General features: G+C 44.0%; 1 protein-coding gene across 1 annotated transcript in view; it reads left to right on the top strand.

Annotated features, from left to right (window-relative positions):
- The window catches only part of LOC110513258 (voltage-dependent calcium channel subunit alpha-2/delta-4-like), a 78,281-nt gene that overhangs the window by 22,085 nt on the left and 42,101 nt on the right, over positions 1-14,095 (top strand). Inside the window, exons 9-11 of the mRNA XM_036945553.1 lie at positions 102-215; positions 372-450; positions 8,724-8,857. Of these exons, the coding sequence (XP_036801448.1) occupies positions 102-215; positions 372-450; positions 8,724-8,857 (327 nt within the window). The remainder of the gene's footprint in view (positions 1-101; positions 216-371; positions 451-8,723; positions 8,858-14,095) is intronic.

Raw genomic sequence — 14,095 nt, 5'->3', positions numbered from 1 at the left:
GTGTCTCTGTGTGTCTCTGTGTGTGTCTCTGTGTGTCTCTGTGTGTCTCCGTGTGTCTCCGTGTCTCTGTGTGTCTCTGTGTGTCTGTGTGTGTCCTCTAGGCTGCATCGTTGGGTCAGGGTAGTCTGTGTAACCAGGCCATCATGCTGATCACTGACGGAGCCATGGAGGATTATGAGGAAGTGTTTCAGGAGTTCAACTGGCCAGAACGCAGGGTAACCAACGTTACACACACGCACGCACACACGTGTCAGAAACCTCTTTCTCTTTTGGAGGGATTTTGAGACAAGGGAGGGATGACTAGGTGACACTAAGACATGGGAGGTATGACTAGGTGACACCAGGTGCTGAAAACAATTTGTCTTCTTCAGGTGCGTGTTTTTACTTACCTTATTGGTCGTGAGGTGACCTTCGCTGACACTGTGAAGTGGATTGCCTGCAACAATAAAGGTAATTCTCTAATGCGCCCCTACAACCCACTGTATAGCAGTAACCCTGTTCTACAACCCACTGTATAGCAGTAACCCTGTTCTACACCCCTACAACCCACTGTATAGCAGTAACCCTATTCTACACCCCTACAACCCACTGTATAGCAGTAACCCTGTTCTACAACCCACTGTATAGCAGTAACCCTGTTCTACAACCCCACTGTATAGCAGTAACCCTGTTCTACAACCCACTGTATAGCAGTAACCCTGTTCTACAACCCACTGTATAGCAGTAACCCTGTTCTACAACCCCACTGTATAGCAGTAACCCTGTTCTACAACCCACTGTATAGCAGTAACCCTGTTCTACAACCCACTGTATAGCAGTAACCCTGTTCTACAACCCACTGTATAGCAGTAACCCTGTTCTACAACCCCACTGTATAGCAGTAACCCTGTTCTACAACCCCACTGTATAGCAGTAACCCTGTTCTACAACCCCACTGTATAGCAGTAACCCTGTTCTACAACCCCACTGTATAGCAGTAACCCTGTTCTACAACCCCACTGTATAGCAGTAACCCTGTTCTACAACCCACTGTATAGCAGTAACCCTGTTCTACAACCCACTGTATAGCAGTAACCCTGTTCTACAACCCACTGTATAGCAGTAACCCTGTTCTACACCCCTACAACCCACTGTATAGCAGTAACCCTGTTCTACAACCCACTGTATAGCAGTAACCCTGTTCTACAACCCACTGTATAGCAGTAACCCTGTTCTACAACCCACTGTATAGCAGTAACCCTGTTCTACAACCCACTGTATAGCAGTAACACTGTTCTACAACCCACTGTATAGCAGTAACCCTGTTCTACAACCCACTGTATAGCAGTAACCCTGTTCTACAACCCACTGTATGGCAGTAACCCTGTTCTACAACCCCACTGTATAGCAGTAACCCTGTTCTACAACCGACTGTATAGCAGTAACCCTGTTCTACAACCCACTGTATAGCAGTAACCCTGTTCTACAACCCCACTGTAAAGCAGTAACCCTGTTCTACAACCCACTGTATAGCAGTAACCCTGTTCTACAACCCACTGTATGGCAGTAACCCTGTTCTACAACCCCACTGTATAGCAGTAACCCTGTTCTACAACCGACTGTATAGCAGTAACCCTGTTCTACAACCCACTGTATAGCAGTAACCCTGTTCTACAACCCCACTGTATAGCAGTAACCCTGTTCTACAACCGACTGTATAGCAGTAACCCTGTTCTACAACCGACTGTATAGCAGTAACCCTGTTCTACAACCCACTGTATAGCAGTAACCCTGTTCTACAACCCACTGTATAGCAGTAACCCTGTTCTACAACCCCACTGTATAGCAGTAACCCTGTTCTACAACCTACTGTATAGCAGTAACCCTGTTCTACAACCCACTGTATAGCAGTAACCCTGTTCTACAACCCACTGTATAGCAGTAACCCTGTTCTACAACCCCACTGTATAGCAGTAACCCTGTTCTACAACCCACTGTATAGCAGTAACCCTGTTCTACAACCCACTGTATAGCAGTAACCCTGTTCTACAACCCCACTGTATAGCAGTAACCCTGTTCTACAACCGACTGTATAGCAGTAACCCTGTTCTACAACCCACTGTATAGCAGTAACCCTGTTCTACAACCCACTGTATAGCAGTAACCCTGTTCTACAACCCACTGTATAGCAGTAACCCTGTTCTACACCCCTACAACCCACTGTATAGCAGTAACCCTGTTCTACAACCCACTGTATAGCAGTAACCCTGTTCTACAACCCTACAACCCACTGTATAGCAGTAACCCTGTTCTACAACCTACTGTATAGCAGTAACCCTGTTCTACAACCCACTGTATAGCAGTAACCCTGTTCTACAACCCACTGTATAGCAGTAACCCTGTTCTACAACCCACTGTATAGCAGTAACCCTGTTCTACAACCCACTGTATAGCAGTAACCCTGTTCTACAACCCACTGTATAGCAGTAACCCTGTTCTACAACCCACTGTATAGCAGTAACCCTGTTCTACAACCTACTGTATAGCAGTAACCCTGTTCTACAACCCACTGTATAGCAGTAACCCTGTTCTACAACCTACTGTATAGCAGTAACCCTGTTCTACAACCCCACTGTATAGCAGTAACCCTGTTCTACACCCCTACAACCCACTGTATAGCAGTAACCCTGTTCTACACCCCTACAACCCACTGTATAGTAGTAACCCTGTTCTACAACCCACTGTATAGCAGTAACCCTGTTCTACAACCCACTGTATAGCAGTAACCCTGTTCTACACCCCTACAACCCACTGTATAGCAGTAACCCTATTCTACACCCCTACAACCCACTGTATAGCAGTAACCCTGTTCTACAACCCACTGTATAGCAGTAACCCTGTTCTACAACCCCACTGTATAGCAGTAACCCTGTTCTACAACCCACTGTATAGCAGTAACCCTGTTCTACAACCCACTGTATAGCAGTAACCCTGTTCTACAACCCACTGTATAGCAGTAACCCTGTTCTACAACCCACTCTATAGCAGTAACCCTGTTCTACAACCCACTGTATAGCAGTAACCCTGTTCTACAACCCACTGTATAGCAGTAACCCTGTTCTACAACCCACTGTATAGCAGTAACCCTGTTCTACAACCCACTGTATGGCAGTAACCCTGTTCTACAACCCCACTGTATAGCAGTAACCCTGTTCTACAACCGACTGTATAGCAGTAACCCTGTTCTACAACCCACTGTATAGCAGTAACCCTGTTCTACAACCCCACTGTATAGCAGTAACCCTGTTCTACAACCGACTGTATAGCAGTAACCCTGTTCTACAACCCACTGTATAGCAGTAACCCTGTTCTACAACCGACTGTATAGCAGTAACCCTGTTCTACAACCCACTGTATAGCAGTAACCCTGTTCTACAACCCACTGTATAGCAGTAACCCTGTTCTACAACCCCACTGTATAGCAGTAACCCTGTTCTACAACCTACTGTATAGCAGTAACCCTGTTCTACAACCCACTGTATAGCAGTAACCCTGTTCTACAACCCACTGTATAGCAGTAACCCTGTTCTACAACCCCACTGTATAGCAGTAACCCTGTTCTACAACCCACTGTATAGCAGTAACCCTGTTCTACAACCCACTGTATAGCAGTAACCCTGTTCTACAACCCCACTGTATAGCAGTAACCCTGTTCTACAACCGACTGTATAGCAGTAACCCTGTTCTACAACCCACTGTATAGCAGTAACCCTGTTCTACAACCCACTGTATAGCAGTAACCCTGTTCTACAACCCACTGTATAGCAGTAACCCTGTTCTACACCCCTACAACCCACTGTATAGCAGTAACCCTGTTCTACAACCCACTGTATAGCAGTAACCCTGTTCTACAACCCTACAACCCACTGTATAGCAGTAACCCTGTTCTACAACCTACTGTATAGCAGTAACCCTGTTCTACAACCCACTGTATAGCAGTAACCCTGTTCTACAACCCACTGTATAGCAGTAACCCTGTTCTACAACCCACTGTATAGCAGTAACCCTGTTCTACAACCCACTGTATAGCAGTAACCCTGTTCTACAACCCACTGTATAGCAGTAACCCTGTTCTACAACCCACTGTATAGCAGTAACCCTGTTCTACAACCTACTGTATAGCAGTAACCCTGTTCTACAACCCACTGTATAGCAGTAACCCTGTTCTACAACCTACTGTATAGCAGTAACCCTGTTCTACAACCCCACTGTATAGCAGTAACCCTGTTCTACACCCCTACAACCCACTGTATAGCAGTAACCCTGTTCTACACCCCTACAACCCACTGTATAGCAGTAACCCTGTTCTACAACCCACTGTATAGCAGTAACCCTGTTCTACAACCCACTGTATAGCAGTAACCCTGTTCTACACCCCTACAACCCACTGTATATCAGTAACCCTGTTCTACACCCCTACAACCCACTGTATATCAGTAACCCTGTTCTACACCCCTACAACCCACTGTATAGCAGTAACCCTGTTCTACAACCCACTGTATAGCAGTAACCCTGTTCTACACCCCTACAACCCACTGTATATCAGTAACCCTGTTCTACACCCCTACAACCCACTGTATATCAGTAACCCTGTTCTACACCCCTACAACCCACTGTATATCAGTAACCCTGTTCTACACCCCTACAACCCACTGTATAGCAGTAACCCTGTTCTACAACCCACTGTATAGCAGTAACCCTGTTCTACAACCCACTGTATAGCAGTAACCCTGTTCTACAACCCACTGTATAGCAGTAACCCTGTTCTACAACCCACTGTATAGCAGTAACCCTGTTCTACAACTTTACTGTATAGCAGTAACCCTGTTCTACACCCCTACAACCCACTGTATAGCAGTAACCCTGTTCTACAACCTACTGTATAGCAGTAACCCTGTTCTACAACCCTACAACCCACTGTATAGCAGTAACACTGTTCTACAACCCACTGTATAGCAGTAACCCTGTTCTACAACCCACTGTATAGCAGTAACCCTGTTCTACAACCTTACTGTATAGCAGTAACCCTGTTCTACACCCCTACAACCCACTGTATAGCAGTAACCCTGTTCTACAACCCACTGTATAGCAGTAACCCTGTTCTACAACCCACTGTATAGCAGTAACACTGTTCTGCAGGTCTGTTTGCAGCGCTGCATCTTCTGTGACCCCTCATCCTGACCCAGTAAATTATGACCCCTCATCCTGACCCAGTAAAATATGACCCCTCATCCTGACCCAGTAAATTATGACCCCTCATCCTGACCCAGTAAAATATGACCCCTCATCCTGACCCAGTAAAATATGACCCCTCATCCTGACCCAGTAAAATATGACCCCTCATCCTGACCCAGTAAAATATGACCCCTCATCCTGACCCAGTAAAATATGACCCCTCATCCTGACCCAGTAAAATATGACCCCTCATCCTGACCCAGTAGAACATAACCCCTCATCCTGACCCAGTAAAATATGACCCCTCATCCTGACCCAGTAAAATATGACCCCTCATCCTGACCCAGTAAAATATGACCCCTCATCCTGACCCAGTAAAATATGACCCCTCATCCTGACCCAGTAAAATATGACCCCTCATCCTGACCCAGTAGAACATAACCCCTCATCCTGACCCAGTAAATTATGACCCCTCATCCTGACCCAGTAGAATATGACCCCTCATCCTGACCCAGTAAAATATGACCCCTCATCCTGACCCAGTCAAACATGACCCCTCATCCTGACCCAGTAGAACATGACCCCTCATCCTGACCCAGTAAAATATGACCCCTCATCCTGACCCAGTCAAATATGACCCCTCATCCTGACCCAGTAGAACATGACCCCTCATCCTGACCCAGTAGAACATAACCCCTCATCCTGACCCAGTCAAATATGGCCCCTCATCCTGACCCAGTAAAATATGACCCCTCATCCTGACCCAGTAGAACATAACCCCTCATCCTGACCCAGTAGAACATGACCCCTCATCCTGACCCAGTCAAATATGACCCCTCATCTTGACCCAGTAGAATATGACCCCTCATCCTGACCCAGGTAAATATGACCCCTCATCCTGACCCAGTAGAACATAACCCCTCATCCTGACCCAGTAGAACATGACCCCTCATCCTGACCCAGTCAAATATGACCCCTCATCTTGACCCAGTAGAATATGACCCCTCATCCTGACCCAGGTAAATATGACCCCTCATCCTGACCCAGTAGAACATAACCCCTCATCCTGACCCAGTAGAACATGACCCCTCATCCTGACCCAGTCAAATATGACCCCTCATCTTGACCCAGTAGAATATGACCCCTCATCCTGACCCAGGTAAATATGACCCCTCATCCTGACCCAGTCAAATATGACCCCTCATCCTGACCCAGTCAAATATGACCCCTCATCCTGACCCAGTCAAATATGACCCCTCATCCTGACCCAGTCAAATGTGCTCTATATGAATAGACAGTAATCAGTCTTAATCGACATCCATAGCAACACAGTCCTCCCATCTGTATGTAGTGAGACATAGCAACACAGTCCTCCCATCTGTATGTAATGAGACATAGTAACACAGTCCTCCCATCTGTATGTAATGAGACATAGTAACACAGCCCTCCCATCTGTATGTAATGAGACATAGTAACACAGTCCCCCCATCTGTATAATCACTGTATGTAATGAGACATAGTAACACAGTCCTCCCATCTGTATGTAATGAGACATAGTAACACAGCCCTCCCATCTGTATATAGTGAGACATAGTAACACAGTCCTCCCATCTGTATGTAGTGAGACATAGTAACACAGTCCTCCCATCTGTATGTAGTGAGACATAGTAACACAGTCCTCCCATCTGTATAATCACTGTATGTAGTGAGACATAGTAACACAGTCCTCCCATCTGTATAATCACTGTATGTAGTGAGACATTGTAACACAGTCCTCCCATCTGTATAATCACTGTATGTAGTGAGACATAGTAACACAGTCCTCCCATCTGTATGTAGTGAGACATAGTAAAACAGTCCTCCCATCTGTATAATCACTGTATGTAGTGAGACATCGTTACACCATCCTCCCATCTGTATAATCACTGTATGTAATGAGACATAGTAACACAGTCCTCCCATCTGTATAATCACTGTATGTAGTGAGACATAGTTACACAGTCCTCCCATCTGTATAATCACTGTATGTAATGAGACATAGTAACACAGTCCTCCCATCTGTATGTAGTGAGACATAGTAACACAGTCCTCCCATCTGTATGTAATGAGACATAGTAACACAGTCCTCCCATCTGTATAATCACTGTATGTAGTGAGACATAGTAACACAGTCCTCCCATCTGTATGTAGTGAGACATAGTAAAACAGTCCTCCCATCTGTATAATCACTGTATGTAGTGAGACATAGTAACACAGTCCCCCCATCTGTATGTAGTGAGACATCGTTACACAGTCCTCCCATCTGTATAATCAATGTATGTAGTGAGACATAGTAACACAGTCCCCCCATCTGTATGTAGTGAGACATAGTTACACAGTCCTCCCATCTGTATAATCACTGTATGTAATGAGACATAGTAACACAGTCCTCCCATCTGTATGTAGTGAGACATAGTAACACAGTCCTCCCATCTGTATGTAGTGAGACATAGTAACACAGTCCTCCCATCTGTATGTAGTGAGACATAGTAACACAGTCCTCCCATCTGTATGTAGTGAGACATAGTAACACAGTCCTCCCATCTGTATGTAGTGAGACATAGTAACACAGTCCTCCCATCTGTATGTAGTGAGACATAGTAACACAGTCCTCCCATCTGTATGTAATGAGACATAGTAACACAGTCCTCCCATCTGTATAATCACTGTATGTAGTGAGACATAGTTACACAGTCCTCCCATCTGTATAATCACTGTATGTAGTGAGACATAGTAACACAGTCCTCCCATCTGTATGTAGTGAGACATAGTAACACAGTCCTCCCATCTGTATAATCACTATATGTAGTGAGACATAGTAACACAGTCCTCCCATCTGTATAATCACTGTATGTAGTGAGACATCGTTACACAGTCCTCCCATCTGTATAATCACTGTATGTAATGAGACATAGTAACACAGTCTTCCCATCTGTATAATCACTGTATGTAGTGAGACATAGTAACACAGTCCTTCACTCTTCAATCCCAATGACTGGGGCAGGAGGGCTTAATGGAGTGTTGTTATAACTGGTTTATCCCCTGTAAGCCTGAACACCAGCCTACCCTGTACAACAACACAACACTGTCTGAATCCTTTTCATTATGTGACTGCTGAGAATCTACACTCAGTCTGAATACTCCACCAATACCACAGTGATAGATCATTAATCCTGTGTGTGCGGTAGAGAGAGAGATTACTGCTGTGTTTGCATACTCTGGGCTGGAAAAAGAGAGAGAATAAATGGTCAGGATTAGCTGTGCTAATAGCTGTGCTGCCCTCCTGTGGACGGTGAGGATAATGCACCCCACTAATAATCATCTTAACATGTGGACTGAGCTCAACACAAACACTCACTTATCACTGTCAATTATACCCCAAAGCCCATCTGCTAATGCAGTTTTGTGTGTGTGTGTGTGTGTGTGTGTGTGTGTATTGTCATATACCCTGGATACCTTGTCCCATACAGGTTACTACACACACGTCTCCACGCTGGCCGATGTTCAGGAGAATGTCATGGAGTACCTTCACGTTCTGAGTCGACCAATGGTCATCAACCATGATCATGACATCATCTGGACAGAGGCTTACATGGACAGTGCGGTGAGATTCTCTCTCTCCTCTCTCTTTTTTGTCTTTGTCTCTCTCTCTCTTTCTGACCCTCTCACTGTCTCACATCTTGTCTCTCTCTCTCTTTCTGACCCTCTCACTGTCTCTCATCCTGTCTCTCTCTCTTTCTGACCCTCTCACTGTCTCACATCCTGTCTCTCTCTCTTTCTGACCCTCTCACTGTCTCGCATTCTGTCTCTCTCCCGGTCTCTCTCTTTGTCTCTCTCTCTCTTTGTATCTCATTCTGATCTGTTTCTCTGTTTGTCTTCATCTGTATATTGTTTTATCTTATGTCTCCATTTCCATGTCTTCTATTCTGTTGTTTGTCTGTTCTCTCCTTCTCATCTGTGTCTTGTTCTCTCTCTCTCTCTCTCTCTCTCTCTCTCTCTCTCTCTCTCTCTCTCTCTCTCTCTCGCTCTGTCTCTCTCTCTCTGTCTCTCTCTCTCTCTCTCTGTCTCTTTCGCTCTGTCTCTTTCGCACTCACTCACTCACTCACTCACTCACTCACTCACTCACTCACTCACTCACTCACTCACTCACTCACTCACTCCCTCCCTCCCTCACTCCGCCAGCTGCCCAACACAGCAGAGGTAAAGTCTGGGCTCTGTCTAACCCTTTAGAGATCTTTAGTAAAGGTTCCATAGAAAGTGTTCACTAGCTCCTCAGCTTTTCACATGTAGCTGTTAGAAAATAGCTGCTAGTTTGGTCCAGTATACAGTTGTATTATAGAACTAGATCATGTTGGAGCTCTCCATTTCATTGTACTGTGTACTCTACACTGTATCCTGTGTACTCTACACTGTATCCTGTGTACTCTACACTGTATCCTGTGTACTCTACACTGTATCCTGTGCATATGACGAATAAACCTGAATTGGCTAGATGTGTTTATAGTGTCAGACACTAACTAGTCTTCCTCTGTACCTGACAGTAGATGTGTTTATAGTGTCAGACACTAGTCTTCCTCTGTACCTGACAGTAGATGTGTTTATAGTGTCAGACACTAACTAGTCTTCCTCTGTACCTGACAGTAGATGTGTTTATAGTGTCAGACACTAACTAGTCTTCCTCTGTACCTGACAGTAGATGTGTTTATAGTGTCAGACACTAACTAGTCTTCCTCTGTACCTGACAGTAGATGTGTTTATAGTGTCAGACACTAACTAGTCTTCCTCTGTACCTGACAGTAGATGTGTTTATAGTGTCAGACACTAACTAGTCTTCCTCTGTACCTGACAGTAGATGTGTTTATAGTGTCAGACACTAGTCTTCCTCTGTACCTGACAGTAGATGTGTTTATAGTGTCAGACACTAACTAGTCTTCCTCTGTACCTGACAGTAGATGTGTTTATAGTGTCAGACACTAACTAGTCTTCCTCTGTACCTGACAGTAGATGTGTTTATAGTGTCAGACACTAACTAGTCTTCCTCTGTACCTGACAGTAGATGTGTTTATAGTGTCAGACACTAACTAGTCTTCCTCTGTACCTGACAGTAGATGTGTTTATAGTGTCAGACACTAACTAGTCTTCCTCTGTACCTGACAGTAGATGTGTTTATAGTGTCAGACACTAACTAGTCTTCCTCTGTACCTGACAGTAGATGTGTTTATAGTGTCAGACACTAGTCTTCCTCTGTACCTGACAGTAGATGTGTTTATAGTGTCAGACACTAGTCTTCCTCTGTACCTGACAGTAGATGTGTTTATAGTGTCAGACACTAACTAGTCTTCCTCTGTACCTGACAGTAGATGTGTTTATAGTGTCAGACACTAACTAGTCTTCCTCTGTACCTGACAGTAGATGTGTTTATAGTGTCAGACACTAACTAGTCTTCCTCTGTACCTGACAGTAGATGTGTTTATAGTGTCAGACACTAACTAGTCTTCCTCTGTACCTGACAGTAGATGTGTTTATAGTGTCAGACACCAACTAGTCTTCCTCTGTACCTGACAGTAGATGTGTTTATAGTGTCAGACACTAACTAGTCTTCCTCTGTACCTGACAGTAGATGTGTTTATAGTGTCAGACACTAGTCTTCCTCTGTACCTGACAGTAGATGTGTTTATAGTGTCAGACACTAGTCTTCCTCTGTACCTGACAGTAGATGTGTTTATAGTGTCAGACACTAACTAGTCTTCCTCTGTACCTGACAGTAGATGTGTTTATAGTGTCAGACACTAACTAGTCTTCCTCTGTACCTGACAGTAGATGTGTTTATAGTGTCAGACACTAACTAGTCTTCCTCTGTACCTGACAGTAGATGTGTTTATAGTGTCAGACACTAGTCTTCCTCTGTACCTGACAGTAGATGTGTTTATAGTGTCAGACACTAACTAGTCTTCCTCTGTACCTGACAGTAGATGTGTTTATAGTGTCAGACACTAGTCTTCCTCTGTACCTGACAGTAGATGTGTTTATAGTGTCAGACACTAACTAGTCTTCCTCTGTACCTGACAGTAGATGTGTTTATAGTGTCAGACACTAGTCTTCCTCTGTACCTGATAGTAGATGTGTTTATAGTGTCAGACACCAACTAGTCTTCCTCTGTACCTGACAGTAGATGTGTTTATAGTGTCAGACACTAACTAGTCTTCCTCTGTACCTGACAGTAGATGTGTTTATAGTGTCAGACACTAGTCTTCCTCTGTACCTGACAGTAGATGTGTTTATAGTGTCAGACACTAACTAGTCTTCCTCTGTACCTGACAGTAGATGTGTTTATAGTGTCAGACACTAACTAGTCTTCCTCTGTACCTGACAGTAGATGTGTTTATAGTGTCAGACACTAACTAGTCTTCCTCTGTACCTGACAGTAGATGTGTTTATAGTGTCAGACACTAACTAGTCTTCCTCTGTACCTGACAGTAGATGTGTTTATAGTGTCAGACACTAACTAGTCTTCCTCTGTACCTGACAGTAGATGTGTTTATAGTGTCAGACACTAGTCTTCCTCTGTACCTGACAGTAGATGTGTTTATAGTGTCAGACACTAGTCTTCCTCTGTACCTGACAGTAGATGTGTTTATAGTGTCAGACACTAACTAGTCTTCCTCTGTACCTGACAGTAGATGTGTTTATAGTGTCAGACACTAACTAGTCTTCCTCTGTACCTGACAGTAGATGTGTTTATAGTGTCAGACACTAACTAGTCTTCCTCTGTACCTGACAGTAGATGTGTTTATAGTGTCAGACACTAACTAGTCTTCCTCTGTACCTGACAGTAGATGTGTTTATAGTGTCAGACACCAACTAGTCTTCCTCTGTACCTGACAGTAGATGTGTTTATAGTGTCAGACACTAACTAGTCTTCCTCTGTACCTGACAGTAGATGTGTTTATAGTGTCAGACACTAGTCTTCCTCTGTACCTGACAGTAGATGTGTTTATAGTGTCAGACACTAGTCTTCCTCTGTACCTGACAGTAGATGTGTTTATAGTGTCAGACACTAACTAGTCTTCCTCTGTACCTGACAGTAGATGTGTTTATAGTGTCAGACACTAACTAGTCTTCCTCTGTACCTGACAGTAGATGTGTTTATAGTGTCAGACACTAACTAGTCTTCCTCTGTACCTGACAGTAGATGTGTTTATAGTGTCAGACACTAGTCTTCCTCTGTACCTGACAGTAGATGTGTTTATAGTGTCAGACACTAACTAGTCTTCCTCTGTACCTGACAGTAGATGTGTTTATAGTGTCAGACACTAGTCTTCCTCTGTACCTGACAGTAGATGTGTTTATAGTGTCAGACACTAACTAGTCTTCCTCTGTACCTGACAGTAGATGTGTTTATAGTGTCAGACACTAGTCTTCCTCTGTACCTGATAGTAGATGTGTTTATAGTGTCAGACACCAACTAGTCTTCCTCTGTACCTGACAGTAGATGTGTTTATAGTGTCAGACACTAACTAGTCTTCCTCTGTACCTGACAGTAGATGTGTTTATAGTGTCAGACACTAGTCTTCCTCTGTACCTGACAGTAGATGTGTTTATAGTGTCAGACACTAACTAGTCTTCCTCTGTACCTGACAGTAGATGTGTTTATAGTGTCAGACACTAGTCTTCCTCTGTACCTGACAGTAGATGTGTTTATAGTGTCAGACACTAGTCTTCCTCTGTACCTGATAGTAGATGTGTTTATAGTGTCAGACACTAACTAGTCTTCCTCTGTACCTGACAGTAGATGTGTTTATAGTGTCAGACACTAACTAGTCTTCCTCTGTACCTGACAGTAGATGTGTTTATAGTGTCAGACACTAACTAGTCTTCCTCTGTACCTGACAGTAGATGTGTTTATAGTGTCAGACACTAACTAGTCTTCCTCTGTACCTGACAGTAGATGTGTTTATAGTGTCAGACACTAACTAGTCTTCCTCTGTACCTGACAGTAGATGTGTGTATAGTGTCAGACACTAACTAGTCTTCCTCTGTACCTGACAGTAGATGTGTTTATAGTGTCAGACACTAGTCTTCCTCTGTACCTGACAGTAGATGTGTTTATAGTGTCAGACACTAGTCTTCCTCTGTACCTGACAGTAGATGTGTTTATAGTGTCAGACACTAGTCTTCCTCTGTACCTGACAGTAGATGTGTTTATAGTGTCAGACACTAGTCTTCCTCTGTACCTGACAGTAGATGTGTTTATAGTGTCAGACACTAACTAGTCTTCCTCTGTACCTGACAGTAGATGTGTTTATAGTGTCAGACACTAACTAGTCTTCCTCTGTACCTGACAGTAGATGTGTTTATAGTGTCAGACACTAACTAGTCTTCCTCTGTACCTGACAGTAGATGTGTTTATAGTGTCAGACACTAACTAGTCTTCCTCTGTACCTGACAGTAGATGTGTTTATAGTGTCAGACACCAACTAGTCTTCCTCTGTACCTGACAGTAGATGTGTTTATAGTGTCAGACACTAACTAGTCTTCCTCTGTACCTGACAGTAGATGTGTTTATAGTGTCAGACACTAGTCTTCCTCTGTACCTGACAGTAGATGTGTTTATAGTGTCAGACACTAGTCTTCCTCTGTACCTGACAGTAGATGTGTTTATAGTGTCAGACACTAACTAGTCTTCCTCTGTACCTGACAGTAGATGTGTTTATAGTGTCAGACACTAACTAGTCTTCCTCTGTACCTGACAGTAGATGTGTTTATAGTGTCAGACACTAACTAGTCTTCCTCTGTACCTGACAGTAGATGTGTTTATAGTGTCAGACACTAGTCTTCCTCT

Source organism: Oncorhynchus mykiss, chromosome 15 (assembly GCF_013265735.2).
Source record: "Oncorhynchus mykiss isolate Arlee chromosome 15, USDA_OmykA_1.1, whole genome shotgun sequence".
Taxonomy (NCBI): Eukaryota; Metazoa; Chordata; class Actinopteri; order Salmoniformes; family Salmonidae; genus Oncorhynchus; species Oncorhynchus mykiss.
Note: the sequence above shows the minus strand (reverse complement) of the source record. Positions and strands in the feature narration are given on the sequence as shown.